Raw genomic sequence first — 22,338 nt, 5'->3', positions numbered from 1 at the left:
TTTGTACATGGGTGGCAGGGAAGAGCCCCACTCTCTTTGTGCATCTAAATGAGTGCCACACTTGTCAGAATAGTTGATCCTTTTGCATGCAATTAGATATTCAATGTCCATTGCTGGCAATGGAAACATCTGAGTTTTAGTTGTTTTGTCATCCTATGTCTGATCTAACTGGCTGTAAGTGAGAAGCATTCAATACTTCACCTGTACAAAAAGAAATTTTGCAGCCAAACTGTATTGTTTCTGGTTCTTAAATAAACACTGCAGAAAATCAACCACAGTGTCTAACAAGAAAATTGAATATTCGCTCTAATTCATGTAACCTAAACCTACCAAACTTCCACCACAGCCTGTAAATGATCATAGCATCCCATCTACTCATCATATACACAACACAATTTGTACAGCACAGCCTCTAAAAGGATGATACCCCTTTCTGCACATCCTCATCAACCAACACATCACCATAGAAGCAGCACAGATCCAAAATGTGAATTCACAACAGTGCATCAGATTTGGGCAATCCCCAGAGTTCCTCAGTGCCTAATGCTCTCTGGCTCAGCATTGCAAATGTGATTTTTTTTTTTTTTACTGTATAATATACAACTTTTTTACATTTGTTTTTTGTGTGAAGATTTAAAATGTATTACAGTTAACTTTATTACAGGAACATAAAAAGGTACAGTGTTACAAGATTTCAATCCACAATCACTTTTTGGTTAGACAGCAAAAGCAATGTGTGATAAAATCAGAGCTCCACACGGTGCAGAATCCACACTGCTCATCAAGGCCTGAACCAAGGCAAGTAGCTGCTAATTCTTTTACTCAGTCTATACAATCCTCAGCACTTAATAGTGCTTTACAGACTCATACAACCGCATTTATTACATGTTTGGCTGAAATTTATTCCTGCGCCATCCAACCACTTCTTAGAAAAGCGTCAGTCACATCATCTAATACAAAACATGCAACATCTGGAAACTCTCTGTACAGAAGGTTGAAAAACATTTGCCTACATTGCACAAACTGTAAAAATAAAGACCAGGATGACCTAGAGAGCAGATTAGGTTGCCATAAAGAAAGATTGCAAGTGATTAACATAGCCTTTGAATACAAACAAGCTTCACATACTGTGGTTTCTAAAAGCAAAACCATTTTCAAGTGTACTCAGTGAATATTAGTGATTTTAATTCAGTATGTATAAATATGAATGTAAACTATAAATGTATATAATGAGACAGCCGCTTTTAGTAAGTGTAGACTTCTGAGCCAAGTTCAACCTTGCTATAAATCTATACTCTCCAGTGGTGTGATACCTAGGATGAATTTGGCCAGCATGTCTATTTACAGCAATGGAAAAAAGCATGCAGCTTATTTCTGACTGAGACCTTGACTTTTTTCTAACAAACAAACAAACAAACAAACAAACAAACAAAAACCAACCTGTCAGCCTATCAACACACTAAGGAGAATTCATAAGTCTGCATTATATTCTATGTAGTTTTAAAAATGTGGACTCAAAGATGTAGAGGAAGATGCATTTATTTAAACTATTTATAGTTATTTCTCTTACTCCTTCAATTCCACTGCCCCACAAAAGGTATGTCAGTAGTATTCACTACTGTAACTCTGCACATTGCAGGCTATGGGCAGCAGGAGTATAAGAAAAATAATTGTGAAAAATTAATAATTTAAGAGATACTAAGAGAACATCACCCTCCACTAATATAGAGATCAGGGATTATGATGACTTTTTTCCCACACTGATTTTGGTAAATGCTCTGAAGATAAGGACATAATCCAAATCCTAGAGAACTGAACAGCTTATCAAAGAGAATGATATCAACTGTCCTTTGAACACTGAAGCTTACTAGGTGTACTGAATTTCTAACATGAGACAAAGTGAGAGCACACACTAAATCTCTACTTGCAGTACAAAAGTAATTCCATTCACCTCTACATACATGCATTTTCCATTGCTGAACTTGAGAGTGGCCACTGAAAGAGTATTACCTATTGCCTGCTAGTTACATAGTCTTTCTATATTTACCAGTAGCTATGCAGCTGTGTGTTCCTCCAGCATCTTCCCAGGAGGCTGAAGATACACAGCTGCTCAGATTTAGCATTAGACATGGCCTGTGACTAAGATTATAGGAACAGACCTGAATGCTTTATGCTGAGAAGAATCTGTATAACATACTGAACTGCACCTAGATCAGTAGTTCTTCTGTTTTATGCTGTGAAAAAAATGCCAAAGAATAGGCTTACGAGACGGGTCTTTGCAGTGGCCACGTACTACTGCACCAAAAGACATGCTGCTCTTTATGCCCTTAACTAAAAGACCATTTAAAGGCTGGTGAGAGAACAGTGACTAGCCATGTGTTCTCCTAAAGCAGTGACAAAAGCAGCTACTATTACTGTAATCTACAGAGCATATTGGTCAGAAGAGGATGGCAGAGTTCTACTGTTAAAATCAGGCCTACCCCCTCATCAGTGTTATAGTGGATGCAGTATACCCCAGTTAAGTTTATGGTAACTTACAGCAACAAAAAGCAAAGCAGGTGAAGGAAATTGAATTAGCAAAGCCAGTAAGTATCCAAGAGACGGTCTTGCACGTGGGATTCTTATCTGCACACAGTTAACCAGGATTTCCCACCACTGCTGTGATATCACTGGTGCAGTTTCATGGGTAGTAGCTACAGCAAGCATGTTAACAGCTGTCAATGCTTTAGCTATTATCTTGTTTAGATCCGTTCTGAGCAGAGTGTGATGGCAGTGAGGACAATTTTAAGGTAGATTATTGCCCCAATCCAGTTGCTGCTCACACATACAAGAAGTGAGGAAGCTTTAACTTCTTGCTAGCTAATTCACCTGGGGCTGCAGGGTGGTGCCTAGGCTCAACTGCTGTGTTCATTTGACCTACTAAACCAGCCACTTTTTGGAATATTTAAATCATGCAAGGGGCAGCAAGTCCTCCAGTGCCTTGCATCCTGTCCACCTTGCAAAAGGGCAGGCACAGTCTCCAACCATTCAGGGAAAGGGATTTTCAGGCTGCTCAGCTTAGTTCAGCACAAGAAACTATGGGGGACACCTCCAGAGGTCTCAGAAGCTCACCGTGATTATACAACACACAGGTGGACTCAGGAACAGCACTTGTTGATGGCTCACCCCTGAAGAAATATCGAGAATGTTCAAAACCAGTAAATTTCTCAGCACCTTGGGTTGTACTAGCAGAGACAGTAGGACCAGTGAAACTTCACCAATGACAGGCAAAAATACAGAGCAGAACTATATGCTTAAGACGTACAGATTCACGTCTGAGGTCCTCTCTTTAAGTAAACTCGGGTCTTAAGAAGAAAGGTGATCGGAAACTCTTATTTGGGTGAAAATTTTATGAAAAATACTTCCTGGGTTTTTTCTGCATAAGACCACATTTGCTACAAACTGTAAATATTAGAAACCCTTTCATGTAATTGGGCTTTCTGGAGCATGACCAACAAGCGTATACTCATCTTTCAAATAAAGTGAGAAGGACGGGGAAACTGAAGCACTTAAATTGGTACCATATTATCAATTTGATTTCATCATGCAAAAGAATAACCAAGGCTCCAGCCACATTACCTCAAGAAATGTCAGCTATGCCAGTGGATAGGACATGCTTTGTGTTGCCCACTAGAATCTCTAGTACCCATGTAGTAGTAGAGAACAAACTGAGAAAATTATAGTGTCAGTTTCTAACAAAATCTTTCATTTCCCATAGCCACCTCCTCCTTAAGGAGAGACCAACTATTCTGAAGAGGCTGACATGGCCTTGACAATTGAAATCTCCTTAGTACTGAACAGGGAAGAAGCAAAGCAAAATTCTTCAGCTGTCTTAACATTGGACCTAAGCCAGACAAGCGGGGAGTACAGATGCCAGAACTATTGGTTCCTGGGCTTTCCCAGTAAACCTGCAAACCAGAAGGACTGTACAGCATTTGTGTATGCTCAGTAGGAATCTGGAGAAAGACCAGAACATTTTGCATGTAGCAAAGAGTGACAGCTTTCAGAATATTTGCCCACATATTAAAAAAATTTAAAATGTTATCACCCAGGGTAAGAAGAGAGATTTTTATACTTTAACTGACAAAGAGCAAATCACACATTTCTTCCACCCCTACACTCAACCACTGTTTCCAAATTCCTTATACTATAGAGGAATGGAGAGAGAACTACAGTTCAATTGAGGAAGGAAAGACTGTGTACAATTCCACAAAGGCAGAATAAGTTGTTATTAGCAAATTAATAACCAGCCTGTAAACTGCTCAAGCAGAAATCGTATTCCTCTTTCTGGCAGTGTTAATAGACAATTGCTTGAGAAAAGGGATAGTCAAGATGCAAGCTACATTACTAGAAGCAAGGGAAGGTACTACTTATCTTTGGTTTCACTTGTTCTTAGTAATTGCCTCTGTAACCAACAGCTGCTCTGAGCAGCAGCTTATGACTGTAAGAGTGCAGTCAGTAGACTGACAGACCTGTTTAAGCAGAGTTTAAATCCAGAGCTTTGGGATGTGCCTTCTTAGATGCCAGCTCTGACAACTTCTTCAGGCGTTTCTTCAGCTCCAGAGGGAATTTCTCATAGCACTTCTTGCATACAGGCTTCATGTCAAACTCCACAAACTTATTCCTTTAACACAAAGAACAGCGGGCTATTAAAATGGTATTTGCAAACTATATGCTTCACTAAATCAAGTTTCCATGCATCTACGTAAATGCTGTTGTTTGTGTTCTACTGCACGTATAAAACAACTCACTTCCTCGTCTGGTCATGTAAGTACAGAGACGGGGTTCTTATGAGGGAACTACGGTCTTTAGTATTGCTAGTTAAATAAGGAGCAAGATTTTGCTACATATTTTTATGTAACAGTCTAGAACAATAATGTTGTTATCGTAGAATGGGAGTGTCACTTCAAAGGTCCTCTTTGTGATGAATGAGAGCTCCTTCATATATAAGGCCAGTGGGGCCAACTCGGCATAGTAGGATAAGGGTTTGAACCCGAGAAAGGAAAAACGTAGGATTGGTTTGTTTTCTGTCCCTCTTCTACACATTTGAGGTAACTAGCATAATGTTTTCTTTTGAAATAATCTACACAACTGCAAATACTGTCACTGAGGGAAGCATCCAGACTAAGGAGACATGGAGGCTGCAGGTATTTCAGGACAGGCAGTTACTCAAAGTTTACAGCCTTCCCTCTGTACTGCTGAATGAGTTCTCCTCTTACCCAATCTCCTTACAGAATAGATTAATGAAGGAAAATAGAGAGGATGCTGAGTCCCAGCTCCCTTTTAGTTCTGAAATCAGTGGAATTATAAGCACCTGCTCCCACAGAGAAAAGGTATATTGCCCCTCAAGAGAGGCACTGGCTCATGGCTCCCCCAAGCTGATACCCTGCCTTAGGGGCAAATGTCTCCTATGGTCCGAAATATAAACACTGACTTACTTCAGTGTAAGCTTGATGTTGCAGGTGGAGCAGGAGAAGCAATTCACACACCAGGCCTTGTTAAGAGCTGATACCACTGCAAAAGCAAAAGCACGAAATAAGAGGAAACTGCCGGATTATTTGAATTCAGATTTGTATCCAAATTCAAATGAGGCCAGATGTGAAAAGAAACACTGGTGCCTTGCAACTGTGGGACTGCAACAGCTGCACTAACAAATGGAACAAGGACAGCAACCCAAAACAAGGAGAGAACAAATCTTACCATCTCCCTCTATCACGTGGCTGCAGTTGTAGCAGACATCTCCAAAGAGCTACACAGCAAAAGAAATAAGAACAGGAACTCATGTTACTGACTACTCATGCTCCCCAAATTACACAGCTGGTGTCAACTTTAAATCCTAACAATGAAAGAATTCCCAGACATTGCAGTAGCCCCCAAATATACCAATTTAAATCTTCTGAATAACTTCTCATACACTTGCCAAATAGTCTATGGTGCTTTGGATCTCATACCACTAAATACTACAAAACCTTTTTTGTTGATGCCTCACACTCTACCACTGTTATGTGATCTTAAAGTCCTATACATGTGACAATTTGGAGAAAAGAGGATCGGTAGAGTATGATGCTTACTGTAGACAAACATCTCCTGATGCTTAACTGTAAACATCAAAATAAAACCTAGAGCTACTCTCAAAACAATAACATCTCTTATGAGAGAAACAGACTAATTTATCTGACAGAAGAAAATACCAAACTCATAGCTGTTCAGTAGAGCCATACAGAAAAAACAGGTTTTGATTGGCTTTTGAAACATACTTTTCTTACACTTCAGACAGCTCAACATTTATCTTAGGCCCATGGAAGCAAGTAATTATCAAAGAAGTCCACACAAATAGTTTTGGAGTGGAATTACACGGATTTTAATCACAACCCATGGTCTGTTTTTTTCTGTCAATGGCACAAAGGAAAATCAATATCCCTAAGGCATTCTATTCTGTTCTCGGCATCACTTTTCACATCTTCCAAGGAAAACTATTTTTTCTGTTAAATCTCACTAATTTCTTAATATTGCATTGCCTCTACAAATTCATGTTATGCAAAATCTGCATAGCTTTGGATATGTAAAATGCAAAAAAGCATTTGCCAGTCAGAGCAAGTACCTACAGTATAGAAGGCAGAATTTACCTGGTTATAGTGAGTTTCACAATAAGCCAGTCCTTTTTTCTCATAGTGTCGGTGCCCCAAGAATGGCTTCTCACATTTGGCACAAACAAAATGCTGTAAAAGAAAGAAAGACATTCAGTGGCAGGCAAAGCGACTTTTCCATCACCAGGGAAAAACTTGCATGGCTACAAATCATGGCTCAATATGAGACAATCATAGAATCACAGAATGGTTTGGGTTGGAAGGAACCTTAAAGATCATCTAGTTCCATCCCTGCTGCCATGGGCAGGGACACCTTCCACTGGACCAGGTGGCTCAAAGCCCCATCCAACCTGGCCTTGAACACTTCCAGGGAGGGGCATCCACCACCTCTCTGGGCAACCTGTTCCAGTGTCTCACCACTCTCACAGTAAAGAGTTTCTTCCCAATATTTCATCTAAATCTACCCTCTTTCAGTTTAAAACTGTTACCCCTTAATGCTTTAATGAAACTCGGACAGGAAAATCTTCCTGGAAGTAAAAGAGGAAATATTTAGTCTACTATAGTAATTAAGAATGGTATTAAAGATAGGTAGAAGACCTGCTGAAAGGGCAATCATCTTGTGTCTATACTGATAGACTTGTGCACTATTATCTTGCTTGTTTCAGAGAAGAGAAACAGGAACATAAAACATGGTTGGTATGAATGCACTTCAATGAGCAGCAGCACCTCTCTCAGTTCAAGCCCTACGAGGCTTAAATCACTAAAAACATAAATCACTAAAAAAACTTCAGAGCAAGCTGTGACGACTCAGCTGAAAGTTAGAGAAAGAATGAGCTGAAAAGGCTTAAAAAGCAAGAATTGCACTGGCTCTGCCTACATTACAAATTCTAACACTGTTATGAACCTGTCAGCTGGGGTTGGAGAGTATACATCTAAGTACATCATAGTAAATATGTACATTTATTAGTTAGTAAATGCTGTTCAGTGAACCCTATTCTGCAAGAATCTTTATAATGCAACTCAGGCATTTTAAAATTAAGGTTATCACTGTTGTGAAAGCATAGCTTGCTTAGGCAACCCTGATGACCCTGCTGTACTCATTCACTCACATAAGGTGAAGACAATCTGAAACATAAGCAATTGTTTTTTGTCTGAAATCATGTATTACAGATCACGTAAATGTCTACAGCTTCCAACTAGCACTAGTCCTCTTCCAAAATGGCTCCTGAAGTTTCAGATTCAGAGAGGCCTGACCTCAACATGCCACTGCTTTCCCAGAGCGTTGACCACTCGTCCCTCAATGGGCCTGCGGCAGGCTCCACAGATGGGGATTCCCATCTTGTCGTGGCAGGGCAGACAATACAGTTCTCCCTTCAGTTCCCGGGCCTCAGCAGTCAGCTCCTTCCTGAAAACACAAACATGTCCCTGAAGCAAGAACACCAAGTAAAGGCCTTTAATGCCTGAGACAAAGTTTTGGAAGACCAAACTTGAAAGTTAACATACTTTGGCAACATTCATGCTACAAATGCAGAGTCATTAAATTAAGCTAGTGAAATACAGTTATTGTCAACTCATCTTTCTAAAACTGCTTTCTCAGTTTGCCAGACAAGCAAACATACGTGGAGTATCATGTCTTTGGCTAGATACTCTAGCAGAAATATGAGGTGCACTTACATGGAACAATGCAGCGTCATGCAAAGACTCCAGCTATCTTTGAATGGGATAGCTCAGGTACAAGGACCATCCTAGTAGTGCTCAGCCCTGAGCCATTTACTTTATTCTTCAGCGCTGTTACCCATTCTAGGGCAGTACTGTGCTCCAATTATACTGCCTTCATGGTAAGTAATTCAGGTCAGACAGGTATCAGCACGGTAATGGACTGTGCCAGAAGACTGAAACAAGTCACCAAGAAATCTTTTTTTTCTATCCAGGAATGCAAAGTGAAACTATTCTGAATAGCCTGGCAACAGCTATCTTTGGACAACACTATTATCGTAATCTGCACACAGCCTTTCAGGTGAGTTCATACTGAACTATGAACTATTACTATGAACTATTACTATTACATACATGAACTATTTTCATTTTCAGTATAAAATAGTGTTATTCAAGTTTAGGATAAAAGAACATTGAATGGTAAAATAAAACTAAAGTTCCTGTAGGCTTTCCAAATTTCTTTCGATTTCTCCTCACGCAATTTCTGTTTGTTCAACAATGTGAAGGCAGCAAAGCTTAGGCCTTGGAAAGGACTGCACTGCTGACTGTACTGTTTGTCTCTCTCCTTTTTTGTCAGAGTTTACAATATGAGAACATACCCACAGTGGGTGCAGTTGAAGTGATCCGGATGGTAGGAATCATTCCTAAACATAAGAGGCTGTTCATCAATTATCAAGTGGCACTTCTGACAGATGTACTTGCCCAGACCCTTAGCTTTTTCACGGTTATGGCATGGCCTGCACAGATGCCTGGTTGAACAAAGTAAAGAAAAGAAAAGATTAAGAAATTCTTTCTCTTAAATTAACGTACAGTGCATGCTGTAGGATGTACTTTTAGGAGAAGTGTCTTCCGAGGTCTGACTAAACATCATTTAGTTTAGTATCCTGTCTTTCACACCAGTTGCACAGAAAAGAATACGTGGATAGAGAAGTCACTGAGTTGTATTTCCCTAGAATACTCCTCCAACATTCACTGATTTATACCCCATCAGGGATATCACCCTGTCATTCTTCTAGGTATCCTTTCCAGTTCTTCTAGATCCTTTTTGAGAGGTGGACAAGGAAAGGTGGCAACACCCTCTCTCTATTACTAACTGTGGGATCCAGCAATAACAGAGGCATTACAGCACTGGGAGGGAGTTGAGAAGAGAGAATAAAAAAATATTAAACCAAAGCACGTTGCTCGAATGCCTTTACCATGGCTGGATTCCTTACTGTTCAATAGCTAAGACAAACAAGAGACCATTGAATACTAGCTCTTCTGGCCTACAAATTCCTTTCACTCTTAAGTTAAAGAAAATAAAGAACTGTGCAATTTTGCAATTTTATGTGACACATGTAACTGTTCTAGAACATATTACAAGTACAGTCCTGAACAGGTAGATAAGCCAAATTTCTGGTAGAAAAGCCTGGGCAAAGGCATAAAAAACTTCTGTAAAGGCTGATGAAATCCACCAGTTTTATCCCAATATTTAGGCACTCTAAGGAGGAGCTGTTCAGTTTACTTGCCTATTACCTACCCCTCTAGCTGCAATGCTGCAGGCTGGGAAGAATTTATGATAAAACGAAAATGACAGAGGAATGACTTCTGTGGGTTTCTTTGTCACAAAACAGCCTGCGTAATTCCTTTCACTATATCACTATGTGAAACACTCGCTGAGATTTACAGGTCATTCTCAAAAGACACCAGACAAAAGGAAAAGTTCAAATGGAAAGGGTAGATTTATGGCTGAAGTAGTGGGTTCTTTGCAGGGCCCCTTCCAAAATTCTGCTGTGATGAATCACTTACCCTTAGATCTGTAAAATGGGGATAAGAATACAACACAGATGTTGTTGTGAGACCTCAAACATTTATGACCCTCAGCTGGCAGGCGCCTGTCTAAGTGCTAAGTATCATTATTATTCTCTCCAAATCGGAGTCCTCCTGTCAGCAAGTGTCTCTTTCCAGGGCTGGAACTACTGTCTGCCCAGACGGAGTCCAGAAAAAGCAGACAGCACCCCATTATAAAGAAACATGCAGCTGTGCTCATCTCAGCATAAAGGCATCAATTTTATTCGGCACTGTCAAATGCAGAGTAATTATACGGGGCAGGACATAGGGACCCTGAAGCAAGTGTCCTGAAAGAGACCCCTCTCATTCAGCTGAATAAGATGCCTTCAGCCATTTGGACTGATAAACCATTATCAACCCCTCCCCACTCACAAACCCTCTCTGCCGTCCCATAGACCCTCCTCTATTGCAAGCAAAGGGAAGTGTTGGACAGGCTAAGCTGTTACCATAGCAGCCGCCCCTCTCCCTCTCCCCCTCCCCACTCCCACCATTATGGAATTATCCCATTCTGAAATGTCCTGTTGTGTCTATTAATACCAGACTTTCCCCAAACAATGCCTCTCTCCACCCTCCTAAAATAATCAGGGGACTCCAAGAAGTCTGTGTTCACGGCTAGGAGTTCAGTAGCAGCCTTCAGTAAGCACCATGAACACTGGAATATTCATACAGTATATTCATATCTGTAACAGCAGCAGCAACCCCAGTGCCAAGAGCTCAGCTGGGATGAAGGCTGCTCTTCAGTGCTGGGGTGTCCTCTCCCCTGCTCTGTTGTGTGACTGAGCTGATAATGCGCTATCAGAGCTAGAAGGACACTATATAGAGGGGCTGCCGTCTCCACCCTCAGCAACTCTGCCACTGTGTGCTCTTTTTGGATCATCTTGTTGTTTTCACTGTTGCTGCTTCTATTTGGTTTGCTGTCATCAGAAGGAGTTCCTTGAGATTTTCCCCAAAAGGACCCTATACTCCACCCATAGGACTGCACTGTAAAGAGGTAAGAGACAAACTTCTATTAGCAGAATAATGAAGGAGCTTTCCTAATGGCATTAGTTTTAGCTGGTGTCAGTGAGGTGGAAAGACACACACAGAGGTGGATGAATATAATGGAAATGTTTGAAACTAAGAACAGACAGCATTTTTTGAATTTCAAAGAATAGTTTCCTCACTCTTCTTCACATCACTCCTCCAAAATATAAAAGTTTGCAAACTTCTCTACCTAATGTACATCCATTTGTGCCAGGAAAACTGACAGTTGTATGGTATGTCCAGTGCGCTCTGGCACTGCTTTGATGCTCACAAGAAACAAGTATTTCAGCTGAAGGGTGGGAGGCTCAGCAGGGAGTGATTTTCAGGAGAATAATTTCAGTCAGAAGTGGACTATTTCTAATGAAGAGTACTTTCAGTGAAAGATAGGGGACGCTCCCATTTGACAAGACACTACAACCGTAATCATAAAAACCCACAAACTAGCATAATCCCAAATCAGAAACTGCTCTAGCTGAGAGGAAGAACAGGAATTTCCGATATCCACTACAAACCCTAACATACAGTTCAAATTTATCTGCAGTGGGCATTATAACAAAAGCTCCAAATTAGCCAGGTAACTTACAATGAGCTAAGTATTTCTTCTGCTTATTTATTGTTTCATTAATGATAGATAGAGCATCTGCTGAAAGTGTAATCAGGTTGTGTCTATACTGACAGCCTTGTGGATTGTTATTTTGCTTGTTTCTGAGCAGAAGAGAAACAGGGCATAAAATATGGTCAGTCTGCATGCATTTCAAATGAGCAATGACATCCCCATTACGGCTCAGCCCTGGGAGGCCTGGGATAATGGCTCATTCCAGAATAGTGCTCTGGTTAGCAATATGTAAACACTAAATATTCGCACAACACCAAGAGTGCAATCCAAGCAGACATTATTGGACAATGATCCAGACTCCTAAAGGAGTTTACTGTCTGTGTAGTCAAAGCCTCTTGCACCATATAGCTTAACACAAACTACACATTCTAGGTAATTTGGGAAGGTTTCTAGTTAGCTCTTAGCATTCATACAGACTAATACCACAAACTTCCTAGGACTTCGAGTGCTTTTTTGTAAGCATAACAAACCAAAAAGAAAGAAAAAACTAAAAATTAAACACATTTATTTTAAATTGATAGGATAAAAACAGGCAAAATAGAAGTGGAACTGTAAATAACAGCAAAGGGCTTTCCACACTGTCTACAGAACACACTGTCAAAGAACTATTACTCCTGTAAAGTTGTAGCATTTTGATGGAAACATATCAATTCTAAAAATAAGCTCAACAATTAATTCTAGTGACGTCAGCTTTTTTCCTAACCTACTCAAGTGCTACACCACAATTTTCACGTCAACAAACAGAATTGTAAAAAAAAAAAAACAAAAAAACAAAACTTGATTAAAATTCCCTTCTGATTTAAAACCTAAGCAAAATTAGGAAGAGGCCCACTTCCCTTTTCTATGATTTCTGACCAGGCAATGAAAAATACCTCCCTTCACCTTGCTCTAAAAAGTAAATTAGGTAACAGCAGCTCTTCTATGAAGGCACTCATTTGAAAAGACTGAATCTATTTCAATTTTATCATCAGTTCTAAGCCTCTCCCTTTCTGACACTGACATACTGGGCTTCTAGATAGCTCTGACATTCTCCTTTCTACTCCACCCCACAGTATTTTGCAGTGAAAGCATGTCCAGATAGAAATCAACAGCAGACTCAACGCTGCCATCAGTGAGGACAAAACTCTCAACTTTTAAATCTTGGCTATTCCAAGTCTGGCACTGACACTCAGCTGTATCCAAATCCCAAAGATCCTCCTTAGGAAATCAGCTCAAATAGAATCAGTTCAATGTATCATGCTGCTAAACCCCTAGTATTTAGCTTGCAAACAGGGAAAAAGTCTGCTTACCGCTTTGCCTCCTGAACTCATTTAAATCATTATCATTAAGACAAGAGACATCCCTGTCTGTTCCATTAGACAACCCTTGCTTCTGCCTTTTCAGCTGGTCCAAGCCAGCATTTGCTGCTTTTTCAGTGCTGTCACAACCAGGTATAGAGTAATACTTAGCCATCAGACCACCCGATCACTGACAGGTGTGTATATAAAGATCACCTGATGACATTTTTTGCAGATGAAAAGCATATTTAAACAAAGTGCCTGACACAAAAAAAGGCTACATAGCCAGAACATCAGGTGATAGGTACCACTGCAAATTAACAGCCAGTAAAAAGGCATGGTCTTATCATATTTCTCCTTTGGTATGCAATAGAAAAATACATATTTAAGCTAATTCCATCCAGCAAGTATAAGTATTTGAGCATTCAACATTACTATCTCATACAAACTTCAAAATCTTGTGTTCAAAAGTACTTGCAGGTTTTACTTTGTAAGGGACAAATAAACACTAGAAACAAAAACTGCGGGCTCCTCTGCAAATCCAGGGAATTCACACGAAAACCGCAACAGGGAATTTTCCTTTTGTACATGAAAACAAGATTTCACATGTATTTTAATAGATAAAATGTCCCTTGGAAAAAAGGGCTGTACAGTCTTCCTTGCACATGCACTTCTAGTAATTCCAAGATAATAATTTGTTGCCATCTCTAGGACTACAAAGAAGCATGCAGCTGGCAGTAGGCAACGAGTACCCATACACTCAAACCTAGAGTCTTTTTTGTGCCATAAACATGCAGGGAATCTAGGCAACGCACAGAGTAAGAAGGCCCCTCTGTGGCCATATGAAGCAATTTCAGTTTCTGAATTTCATTCAGTCTTCCTTCTGTCGACTTTTGTCTCTTCAACTGTGAACTGAAGTGGTCCAGCATATTAATCTCTAGCTATTGTAGTTTTCTGTCCAGCTGAAAGTGACAGCAGCCAAACAAAAGATGGTCATTACCTTGGAATTTTGTTTACATTTTCCAATATATTGGTCTGTTCTTAATCCCATTTCAGTTTCTTCATTAGCCACCAATATTTTTAGACATCTGAATAATCAGTTCTGTTGGGAAGCTGGATGCATTGCACAATGCCTTGGATCAACTGTCTAATGATGTAAGATTTCAGCATATCACATAGCTTCTGCCCGAGACTAAAAATTTTGACTAACAATGTCAGCAGCCATCTTAAAATTTTAATCTCAGTAGAGGAAAATTGATGTATTTAAAGATGTATTGAATATTATGGTCAATCAGTACAAAATGCAATGGTGAGCACAATGGAAGTACTGCTGCACATACTGTAACACCTCTGAGGAATCCAAGAAACAGAGACAATGTTGGAAACTCAGACTGCCTGCACTTCCCTACCACCTATACCCACAGATGAGTAATGTATAAAAAGCCATGGGTAGGTGCCCAGAAAATCTTATCACTTTTTGTTGATGCTGTTCACGACCCTGCAGACAACAGAGAGACTGGCAAAGCTAAGCTCAGTTTTACTAAGCTGTTACTTGGAAAAGGCCCTGCATAAGCTACAGTGGAGTTCAAGCTTTTGAGGGAGGAAGAGAGACAGTTATGCTGGGAGAAGAAGAAAGCTGCAGGGAAGGATGACACTGACAAGTAACTGACAGCATGGGCATTATTAATAATCTTTTCTGAGTCAGTTCAGTGCTTTTTGCTGTTCAAATGAGATGCTGCTACCCATCTGAAAAGTTTCCTCCCATATTGGAACTAGATGCATTTGCCTTAAATACAGGACTTCAGACTAAAACAATTCTCAAAGGTTTTCAGGAACCTTGCGGTTTTTCTAATAACAGCAATACCTGACCTGTCTTCCATCTCTTCTAGGAACAAGACAGATATTCTAAGCTAGGTCACCTTACGACAGATACCTGTGCTCAGAAAAGCTGACTCGTTATGAGCTCTTCAGTCCTGAATCAGGCTTTCAAATTAAACACAGCAAGTACTTTCTAGCTAGACATACAGAACCCACTTCTACTCTTCCATTAACTAGACACATAAGCATTTCACTACTCTGTTACTCAACTGATCTCAGCACAGGTTGGAGACAAGCTCATAATCAGCTAGCTAGCTCTTTATAGTGGTTCCTTCAACAGGAATTAATGGTCTGGAAAACCCAGCCAAGCAGGAGGTGTTCAGAATTTTAATATAAGGGTTTAAACTCTCACTGACCTGTTGTATTAAATACCAGTATTAGCAAACAGGAGACATCACTGATTTCCATGTGTCATTTTTTGGATGGGTTTTTTGTGTTTGGTTTTTTTTTTCTTCACAAAACCAGGCTCTTTTGTAACATACTGTCTCAATTCTTTCAGGTTTTGGGGGATTTTTTTCTTCAAAACTGTGGTGAAAAATGAATGGCCCAGCAGATCCCTCAAGCCTACTCTTCAATTGCTCAAATCAATCAAATTTCTCTTTGGAAACGTCAGAGCGATGTGGTAAAGAGACACACCTCGAGAACATCTTTTTTGCCACTTTCTACTTCATGGACTTCATCCTGGCTTTTGTTGGCAATGCCCTGGCTCTTTGGCTCTTCATCCGGGATCAAAAGTCAGGCACACCTGCCAACATCTTCCTGATGCATCTTGCTGTGGCTGACCTGTCCTTTGTGCTGGTACTTCCCACCCGGCTGGTGTACCATTTTTCTGGTAATCATTGGCCATTTGGTGAGCTCCCATGCAGACTCACTGGCTTCCTTTTTTACCTCAACATGTATGCCAGTATCTACTTCCTCATGTGTATCAGTGTCGACCGTTTCCTAGCCATTGTGCACCCTGTGAAGTCCATCAAGCTCCGCAGGTCCCTTTATGCCCATTTAGCGTGTGCCTTTCTGTGGGTTATAGTTGGGGTTGCAATGGCACCTCTGCTGCTCAGTGTGCAGACAGTCGAGATGAAAAACACAACCGTCTGCCTGCAGCTCTACAGAGAAAAGGCATCACGTCATGCCCTTGTGTCCTTAGCAGTGGCATTCACCTTCCCATTTGTTACTACAGTGACTTGCTACTTACTAATCATCCGAAGCCTGAAGAGTGGGAACAGAGTTGAGAAACACCTGAAGGAAAAAGCTATCAAAATGATCATCATGGTCCTGATGATCTTTCTGATTTGCTTTGTACCTTATCATGTCAATCGCTACATTTACATTCTCCATTACAATGGGACCAAAACTTCCTGTGAAACACAGCGTATTCTAGCCCTCAGTAACCGCATCACTTCCTGCCTCACGAGTCTAAATGGTGCCTTTGACCCAGTCATGTATTTTTTTGTAGCTGAGAAATTCCGTGAGGCTTTGTGCAATCTGTTTTGTGTTAAAAAGACTGTCATGTTACCTCAAACATATGAGGGTAAGACAAATGAAAGCTCACTAAGTGCTAAATCTGAACTGTGAACATGACTCCTGTCAGTGCTTCGACTTAAGAACACTCTATTCCACCAAAATCAGCTGAGAGCGCAAGTATGCAGCGAGATAGTCCACCCAGAGTCAAACTCATCCCGAGGAGGGAAGTTCTGTTGTTTTTATGGGACTGAAATTAGCAAGAACCCCTCTGACAACAGAGATCACATGTTCTTGTCTTACTGAAACTGCAAACAGAAGTACAGTTCTACTGATTTCCAAGATGCAAAACTGAGGTCTGAACACTTAGGAATAAGGAAGGAAACAGAGGCTATTAAACAGACACTTAAAAAACAAACTTAATTCCCAAAGCATTCCATAACGACTCTTCCTCTGCACAATGCATACAGCCTACTTTAAAATTTTATATTGTGTCAGCAATAGAGATCCACTCCTGAAATAGACCTGCCGGCTGAAAAGACAGCATGCTTGCACATCTTGTTCAAGTCTCCGAATTCAAAGAGTTTATACATAGTAGACAGAAAATTGGTACTAAATGGTGGCAAGAAAAAAAGACCAAAATGCTGCAATGCACCCAACCTGGACTGGAATTAAGATAGGACTTACAATTTTTTTTACTTCTTCCCAGCATTCAGAGCTGGAGATGAGCACTAAACTTCACACTACCTTTTCTATCTGTCCTACCTTTTCTATCTGCCCTCTGCCATTGTCTCAAAGCTGCAGGCAGAGGTTGGACAACATTTACTACACTTCCTCTTTTATGTCATTCCCTGCAAAACATCAGATATCCTGATAACCCTCAAACTAAAGAGTGGAAAAGGGCTGTTTAGGAATACAGCATTCATCTTTACTACATACAGAATCATAAAAATATGAAACCAGATAGCAAAAGTGAAGAAAAGTAAGCATATGAAGAAGTGAAGTCTACTTTGTCCAGAAAAGATTCCTATCTTTGAGGTGTTTTACAATTATTTTTTTGTGACTTATCTAGCAAGACTACTCCTTCACTACGGATAAAGTAGGGATTATCTTAGCTATCCTCGCTGATACAAACAGCATCCAGTGGAATATGTCTGGAAACGACAGGCAGACTAGGGAAGACCAGGTACAATGAGAAGTGGGAAAAAGGACCCAAGAGTTTCCAATAATATTTACTAGAAGACTGCTTCTATTCTATGGAGATAAATATTATAGGAAATCATGTGACAGGTGAATTATATTTTTTATGTACAGCTACATACACACACATACCCCTTTTCTATGCTTTTGGGAATACGCTCCTTACTGTTTTACATTTGGTCCACAAATTATGAAATCAAACATACTTTATCTTGCTTGAACTGCTTCAAACTTGACTGCTTTCCCAAAACACCCTAGGTGCTATTACAACAGCCCATTCTAACAAGCTTAGGTGTCAAAAGAAAATTGATTATGCCCAACTCCAAAAACTAAGGCACAGAATTTGCATGCAGGATGGAAAAGGGAGTTGAGAGGACTCCCTGCTGGACAGGGTACAAGTCCTGGTACTTTCCTTCCCTTCTTCACCATTTAGTTAGTAAGAATATAAACTCCAGGAAACTACTAGGCTTTGCTCAAGACATATGAAAGCCTGAAATTAACTATGAATTGTGCAACACTATTTGCTAACTGCTGGATTGTTTTATTTTCTTATCATGGTACGCTTTTGTACAAGTTCCCTTTTATGTTTTTATTTCTTACTTCTTAATTAAATGCATTAATCAACCTTTAGGACTCATTTTTATATTTCTGTATATAAAATGAATGATTTCTGAAGGCCAGGGGAATCACGTGCTGAACAGGCTTTGCTGTAATCCTCTTGGCCTTTTGCTCTATCTTGATTTCCTGCTCAGCAGCTTACTTGATAAACAGCCTGCCCAGGATCACATAATCCCTTTTCTCACTTGCTATTCAACCTTTTGCCTGAAAACCCTTTCTTTTCCAGAACCCATCCACTAGCTACTAAAATTTGAGTTTCTGCTTTCTACATGTTTCATTGGATGAAGAGCACTGTTCTTCATTCCGTTTCCCATCTCCTAAACAGGTTATTCCTTAAACTTCTTCAGTACCTTTTCAAGCTTTACCTCTCATTGTACGACTAACTGACCACTCTCAACATCTCACTACTGTATTGATAACATACTGATAAAACTTTCAGAGCTCCTGCTCTATCTTACCTGCCAGCATTCTTCACGAAACCCAGGTCAGCAAGTGCTACATCGCAGAGCTCACAGCGGAAACATTCTGGGTGCCAGTTATTGTTCATTGCCTTAATAACACGCCCAATAATGAACTCACCTGCAAAAGGAAAGCAACACCTTGAGACGCATGCAGAAAACAGACTTATCAAAAGTCTATTGCCCTTCATAATCCTTCCACTTTAATTCCACAAGAACTATTACAGTCTAACTTTGGAAAAAAAACCAATTATTCCCACAACCAGGATATCCCAAATCACTGCTGCTATCATGCTTTGTTTCCTTCCAGAGCTCCTGCTCCTTAAAATGACCTGAACAATCCCAGCCCAGGGCTGGATGTCACTGCAATGGTGGGAGGTTTGCACAGCCCTGTAGCTGTTACCCCACGGTGTTGACATGCACTGCATCTTACCACATTCCCCGCAGCAAGGAGCAAACAGCATCTGAAAGTCGTGCTCACAGTACTTCCGACCTTCAAACTGTGAACAAAACAAGAGAGGGGAGCCCTCGTGAATAACTGAACTACTCTTACGTCTTGATATTTCAGCATGATTTTCCACTGAAATGACCAATTAGTCAAGGTCAGCCAAGTTTTCCAGTTCTAGCCCCCCTTCACCCATTTTTAAACTCCTAAGGTCTTTTCTTAAAGAAATATCCAGATATGGCTTCAGCCTCATGGTGAATTTGCCTAACAGTTAAATTAATAGCTATGCTGCTACAAGACAGTAAAAATCTTGAAGTGTCCAAAGCCCTTTTCCTATAGTTGGCTTTAATTTCATTTTTGCTTTAGTTTTTTTTTATTCATGTAATTCAGAACTACTCCTCCTACATGAAGCTAACACTCACGGCAAATTAAGAATGCAGCATGTTTAAAATAATGTGTTATTCAAACTATGTGCTCACACGTATTCTGTAAAAATATTTCAACTTCATTTTTAAATGGGTTCACCAATTTCAGTTGCCCAATTGGAAAATTTTGGTACAAAATGTCTAAAAATAAAGACAAAAAACTCACTTATGCCTAATGAAATATTAAGAAACATTTTCTATTTTCTTTTTGAAATGCCTCTTACCCAAAGAGCAAGCACACAGTTTTTGTTGTTACTGATGTATAGTGAGAAGAAAAAAAAAGGAAATTAAGTCAGAAGCCCCTCAAAAAAATAGCAACAAAAGTTTAGGGCTAAGAAATTAAACATGCAAGAAAGATGGAAATTTGTACTTCTGCCAGAATTTTCACCTAATTCCTTGCATTTTAATGGAGCTATTTCTCTTTTCTTACATACAGTACGAGACCTCACCTCATAAAAAAGTCCATCTGGGAACTGACGAAAACACTGAGCACAGACAAAGCAGTTTTCATGATAGAGCTCCCCATTGCTGTTCACAATCCTCTCTGCAGGATCAAATCGAGTCTGGCAGCGTTCACATACTGCATTTGCAAGAGCATCAGACATATTACTGGAACAGACAAGAATAAGAACAGCCAATCACATGAGTATAATCATATAATCCAAATTTCCCCAACATCTATGAACACAACATTTCCATTGCTTTAAACTCCCTTTTACATGAAAAAAAAGACCAATGAGTCAATTCAGCACTGACATCAGTTAGAAATAATGTTCTTGCAACTCACATGTGGCAGAATGAGCTCATGTAGCAGACTTGTCTATTGCACACTTTTGGCTGCGTCACCAGTCTTTCACCCCATTATGTCATCCTGCTAATAGCTCATACCAAATATCCACAATTTTAAATAAACCAGTAGTTTGGAGAGCAGCAAACACAACGATCTTGACTTCTTGGGATTTCTGGTCTCAGGATGTGCACCTCTGAGGATTTTCTGATGTGTAGTAAGCACTGATATGCTACTGCAGTCTCCCCTTCACTGTAGGAATGTGTTGGTTCTGGTTGGGATAGAGTCATTTTTTTCCATAGTAGCTGGTATGGGGCTATGTTTTGGATTTGTGCTGAAAACAGTGTTGATAACACAGAGATGTTTTAGCTGCTGCTGAGCAGTGCTTACACAGAGTCAAGGCCTTTTCTGCTTCTCACACCACCCTACCAGCGAGTAGGCTGGGGGTGCGCAAGAAGTTGGGAGGGGACACAGCCGGGACAGCTGACCCCAACTCACCAAAGGGATATTCCACACCATATGACGTCATGCTCAGCACATAAAGCTGGGGGAAGAAGAAGGAAGGGGGGGACGTTCGGAGTGATGGCGTTTGTCTTCCCAAGTCACCGTGACACGTGATGGAGCCCTGCTTTCCCGGAGATGGCTGAACACCTGCCTGCCCATGGGAAGGAGTGAATGAATTCCTTGCTTTGCTCTGCTTGTGTGCGCGGCTTTTGCTTTACCTATTGAACTGTCTCTATCTCAACCCACAAGTTTTCTCACTTTTACCCTTCCGATTCTCTCCCCCATCCCACTGCGGGGGGAGTGAGCGAGCGGCTGTGTGGTGCTCAGTTGCTGGCTGGGGTTGAACCACAAGGAATTAATAGGGCATTTCCCCCTCTACCCAGCAGCTTATGTGCACAAGATTCACTGGAAAATAACTGCATACAATGCCTCAGTCTTCCTGACAAATTAGTTGAAACTGTCAAAGTGTTAAAAAGGTATGGGAAGAGAGAAGTCTCTCTGGCTGGCTTGGCAAATACATCAGCTTCATTTCCTCAGAAAGTGAGGCTAAAAAAAACCCCAAAGCCACACTCACAAATCGTGTAAAGGACGTTTCTTCTGTCTCCCCCAAAATGTGGAACGACCCTAACCTCTTTCACAGAATTTTCAAGCTTGCCATCATGGTAATCTAAGTTCTCTATATACTAACAAAATGCAGTTTTAAGATCATATATCGCATGTCCAAACACGGAGGGAAAAATTTTAAGGAAAGAGTCTCAGTTTCTTATTGCAATGCGATCTTTCTTTTAACCACCAGACTATCCAATAATGTACAAATTCAATACTGTTACACTTTTAGATACAGAAAAACTATTTTACGCCTTCTGGGCACCTTCTGAATTCCCTGATTGGAAAGACAGCAGTTTTATAGGTGGGAGTATAAAAAATTTCCAGCGTGTTAAAAATCTCTGGAACATTTGTGTAGTAGTTTTCCTGAAGCACATAACGTACACATAAAATGAAAGATAGCTTGGTTTAAAAGGTTTTTTCTTTCTTTTTATATTCAAAGCTACTTTGAACTGAATTTCCATTGTAAGTATGATTCTACAACCTGACATGCTACTTTCCACACCTCTTCATAGAGAACAGTAATTCAATAAGCATGTTCCAGTAGCAGAAGATTCTCTTTCCTCTGGTCAGATACACCCCTACAAAAACACACCACCATTTGTATGCCAGGGCTTTGTGCTCCAAGTGCAACTAGAACGAGCAGGCAGCAGTGCAGGCAGCAGCCTCATACTCCTGAGGCAACAAAACCAGCCCTGTGCTTCAGCTGGCTCAGCTGAGCCAAATGTATTGCATCTGTAGCCTGTACAAATATCCTACGCTGTGACCTGGAGTGACCGCTCAGTAAAAATATACTTTCTTTCTGCCACTGCAATTCCAAGGGTAGCAAAGACCAAGCAAGCTGGTAACAATTTCAAGAATGGAGTACCGA

General features: G+C 40.4%; 2 protein-coding genes across 3 annotated transcripts; one reads left to right on the top strand and one right to left on the bottom strand.

Moving 5' to 3' along the window:
* Window positions 1-282: 282 nt before the first annotated feature.
* LIMS2 (LIM and senescent cell antigen-like domains 2) lies at window positions 283-20,175 on the bottom strand. Of its 2 annotated transcripts, XM_009319028.1 has the most exons (10): window positions 20,020-20,175; window positions 19,134-19,200; window positions 18,701-18,821; window positions 8,942-9,091; window positions 7,881-8,031; window positions 6,666-6,758; window positions 5,740-5,788; window positions 5,478-5,553; window positions 4,512-4,663; window positions 283-3,167 (listed from the first exon to the last, which is right to left on the bottom strand). In XM_009319028.1, exons 1-9 carry the CDS (start codon window positions 20,173-20,175, stop codon window positions 4,516-4,518), a joined length of 1,011 nt encoding a protein of 336 aa, XP_009317303.1. In that variant the 3' UTR covers window positions 283-3,167; window positions 4,512-4,515. The 2 variants fall into 2 exon arrangements, with proteins under 2 accessions (XP_009317303.1, XP_009317295.1); XM_009319020.1 differs by having other exon boundaries at window positions 283-4,663.
* Window positions 11,027-16,538, top strand: GPR17 (G protein-coupled receptor 17). The gene is made up of 2 exons (XM_009319008.1): window positions 11,027-11,163; window positions 15,466-16,538. The coding sequence occupies exon 2, from the start codon at window positions 15,504-15,506 to the stop codon at window positions 16,536-16,538; it is 1,035 nt and encodes a 344-aa protein (XP_009317283.1). The 5' UTR covers window positions 11,027-11,163; window positions 15,466-15,503.
* Window positions 20,176-22,338: the final 2,163 nt, after the last annotated feature.

Source organism: Pygoscelis adeliae, unplaced genomic scaffold (genome assembly GCF_000699105.1).
Source record: "Pygoscelis adeliae isolate BGI_AS28 unplaced genomic scaffold, ASM69910v1 Scaffold30, whole genome shotgun sequence".
NCBI classification, from domain to species: domain Eukaryota; kingdom Metazoa; phylum Chordata; class Aves; order Sphenisciformes; family Spheniscidae; genus Pygoscelis; species Pygoscelis adeliae.
Note: the sequence above shows the minus strand (reverse complement) of the source record. Positions and strands in the feature narration are given on the sequence as shown.

Excerpts from the sequence above, each read along its gene's own strand:
- GPR17 (XM_009319008.1), top strand. The coding sequence starts at position 15,504 with ATGAATGGCCCAGCAGATCCCTCAAGCCTACTCTTCAATTGCTCAAAT.
- LIMS2 (XM_009319020.1), bottom strand. The coding sequence starts at position 20,175 with ATGTCTGATGCTCTTGCAAATGCAGTATGTGAACGCTGCCAGACTCGA. Across the intron at positions 9,092-18,700 it reads TTCGTGAAGAATGCTGGCAG|GCATCTGTGCAGGCCATGCC; the intron begins GTAAGATAGAGC and ends TTGTTCAACCAG. Across the intron at positions 5,554-5,739 it reads CCACGTGATAGAGGGAGATG|TGGTATCAGCTCTTAACAAG; the intron begins GTAAGATTTGTT and ends TTGCTTTTGCAG.